The sequence below is a fragment of the Canis lupus genome, chromosome 21 (assembly GCF_011100685.1).
Source record: "Canis lupus familiaris isolate Mischka breed German Shepherd chromosome 21, alternate assembly UU_Cfam_GSD_1.0, whole genome shotgun sequence".
Classification (NCBI taxonomy): Eukaryota; Metazoa; Chordata; class Mammalia; order Carnivora; family Canidae; genus Canis; species Canis lupus.
Window position 1 is genome coordinate 31,060,713 of NC_049242.1, and position 2,577 is coordinate 31,063,289.

A 2,577-nucleotide genomic window follows, 5' to 3' on the forward strand; every position below is an offset into this window, starting at 1 on the left:
GGCACTGGTCCCTATTGTCACTGAAGTTCAGAACTCTGATAAGCCTCAGTTGAGGTGACCTACTATAAAGTCTTTCAAAATCTTCAACCTCCCTTGCAGCTTGAGTGGGATGTGGTCCAATGTATCTGTCCAGTTCCATGATGATGTGAGGAAATAGAACATGCATGACCTTTTAAAGCCCAGTAACCCTAGCCAGTAGTAAATAGGGACCAACCTACATCCTAAAATGTCACAAATCAGATTTTTCCTCATGGAGAAGAAAGGAACAGTAAAAAGGGAATCTTTCCCGCTCCGTACTATTTAGAAAAATTGAGAACAAAATATACAAATACTTAAAGTTTAAGATACATTTGACAAGGTTATTTTCCAGACAGGCTGGACTAATTTTACTACCCACTTGCACTGTACAAAAATGTGTTTTTTTCTGATCCTTCATTTTAAAGTTAATGAATTCTGACATTTATTAATTGTATTATTGGAGGAAGGAAACTGAACTTTTCTGTGCCACAATTTTTTTTGTCTGCAGAGTGAGATTAATAATGTCTAATTTACAATGTCATTGTAACAATGTAATTATATAAAAGCATCATGCCTGGCATGTGTTAAATTTTCAGTAAAATACAAGGTTACTATTTTGTGATGTGATTGTTTTGTTAAAATCCTAGCTAATTTTCCAGGAGGAAAACCATCTTTCATGTTGTAGTTGTCCTTAATTAGTTACAATAATATCAAGTATTCTTCTTCTATTTAGTAGCTATTCATAATTCCTCTTTGTAAGTAGTCAGTTCATATTCTTAGCCCATTATTTTTGGGGCTCAACAATTTTTGTGGTGTCTTATATGTAATCTTAATGTAAAAAGGACATTAACTTTGGTCTGACATTTCAAATAATTTCCTCAGTTTGTAGTTTATCTCAATTTTATTCGTGATATTATTTCACAAAAGCTTTTCATTCAATGATGTAAATTCTACCTGTTTTCTTTCATAGTCTATTACCTTCTATGTCAGTATGATCCTGTCCAGATAGCACAAGAATTTTGACTTGTGTTACCTGGTTTTTTTTTATTGTTTTACTTTTACCATTTTACTCTTTAATCAAAAAGGAACAATACTTGGTATATTAAGTGATAAGCCTCTATTTCTAAGCCAAGAAAAAATAGCAGTTTTTTAATGGGACAATTAACTTTGACCCTGTTTCATATTTTCAAGCATATGTTATAATTAAATATGTAGCATTTTGAACAGTTAGTGGTGCAGGTTTATACATGGTAATAGTGCTAACAGTACACACAGTCATTTTGTAACAATATGTGTACAGCTATTTAGTAAAATCCACACAAATTCTGATACCCTCATCGCAGAACTAGCCCGGCAGGCTTTAACAATGTCATTATCTATAAGTGGCAGTGGAAAGAGGAGATTTGGAAAAAAATTAAGTCTATTGAAATTACAACCACTATTAAGAATTAAGATATTCTATTTAGTATTAATTAGAATGACTTGGATAGCAAAAAGCTAGAAATACCCAATTTGGTTATAAGCTGAGCTTTAAATAAGACTCTTCTACAAGATGTTACAAACCGAAAGGTTGTTCTTTTTATTTGTGCAAACAGGTAAACAGGCATAATCTCAATGGAAGAGGAAAACCAAACCACTGTGGCTGAGTTTATTTTCCTGGGCCTTTCACAGGACTTGCAGACCCAGATCCTGCTGTTTGTTCTTTTTCTCATCATTTATCTTTTGACTGTGCTTGGGAACCTGCTCATCATCATTCTCATCTTCATGGACTCTCGACTTCACACTCCCATGTACTTTTTTCTTAGAAACCTCTCTTTTGCAGATCTCTGTTTCTCTACCAGCATCGTCCCTCAAGTCTTGGTCCATTTCCTGGCAAAGAAGAAAATGATTTCTTTTCTTGGGTGTATGGCACAGATAGTTGTCTCCCTTCTGATTGGGTGTACAGAGTGTGCACTGCTGGCGGTGATGTCTTATGACCGGTACGTGGCTGTCTGCAAGCCCCTGCACTACTCTAGCATCATGACCCAAAAGGTGTGTCTCCAGTTGGCCATAGGATCCTGGGCCAGTGGAGCACTCGTGTCTCTGGTGGATACCACCTTTACTTTCCAACTACCCTATCAAGGGCAGAACATTATTAATCACTACTTTTGTGAACTTCCTGCCCTTCTGAAGGTGGCTTCAGCAGATACTTACAGCACAGAAATGGCCATCTTTGCAATGGGTGTGGTCATCCTCTTAGCTCCTGTCTGCCTGATTCTGGTCTCCTACTGGAATATTATCTCCACCGTGATCCCGATGCAGTCTGGGGAGGGGAGGCTCAAAGCTTTCTCTACCTGTGGCTCCCATCTCATTGTTGTTGTCCTCTTCTATGGATCAGCAATATTCAACTACATGAAGCCAAACTCCAAAATAATGAATGAAAGGGATAAAGTAGTCTCTGTGTTCTATGCAGTGGTGACTCCAATGTTGAACCCCATAATTTATAGCCTGAGAAATAAAGATGTTAAAGAGGGTCTCAGAAAACTAGCTGGAAGAAAGCCCTTTTCTCAGAGATGGTGA

The 2,577-nt window shown here is 37.1% G+C and overlaps 1 protein-coding gene across 1 annotated transcript; it reads left to right on the top strand.

The window, feature by feature from the left end:
- Nucleotides 1–1,632: 1,632 nt before the first annotated feature.
- Nucleotides 1,633–2,577, top strand: OR2D3F (olfactory receptor family 2 subfamily D member 3F). Its single transcript, NM_001388744.1, is given in 1 exon segment — nt 1,633–2,577. A coding segment is annotated over 1 exon segment (945 nt).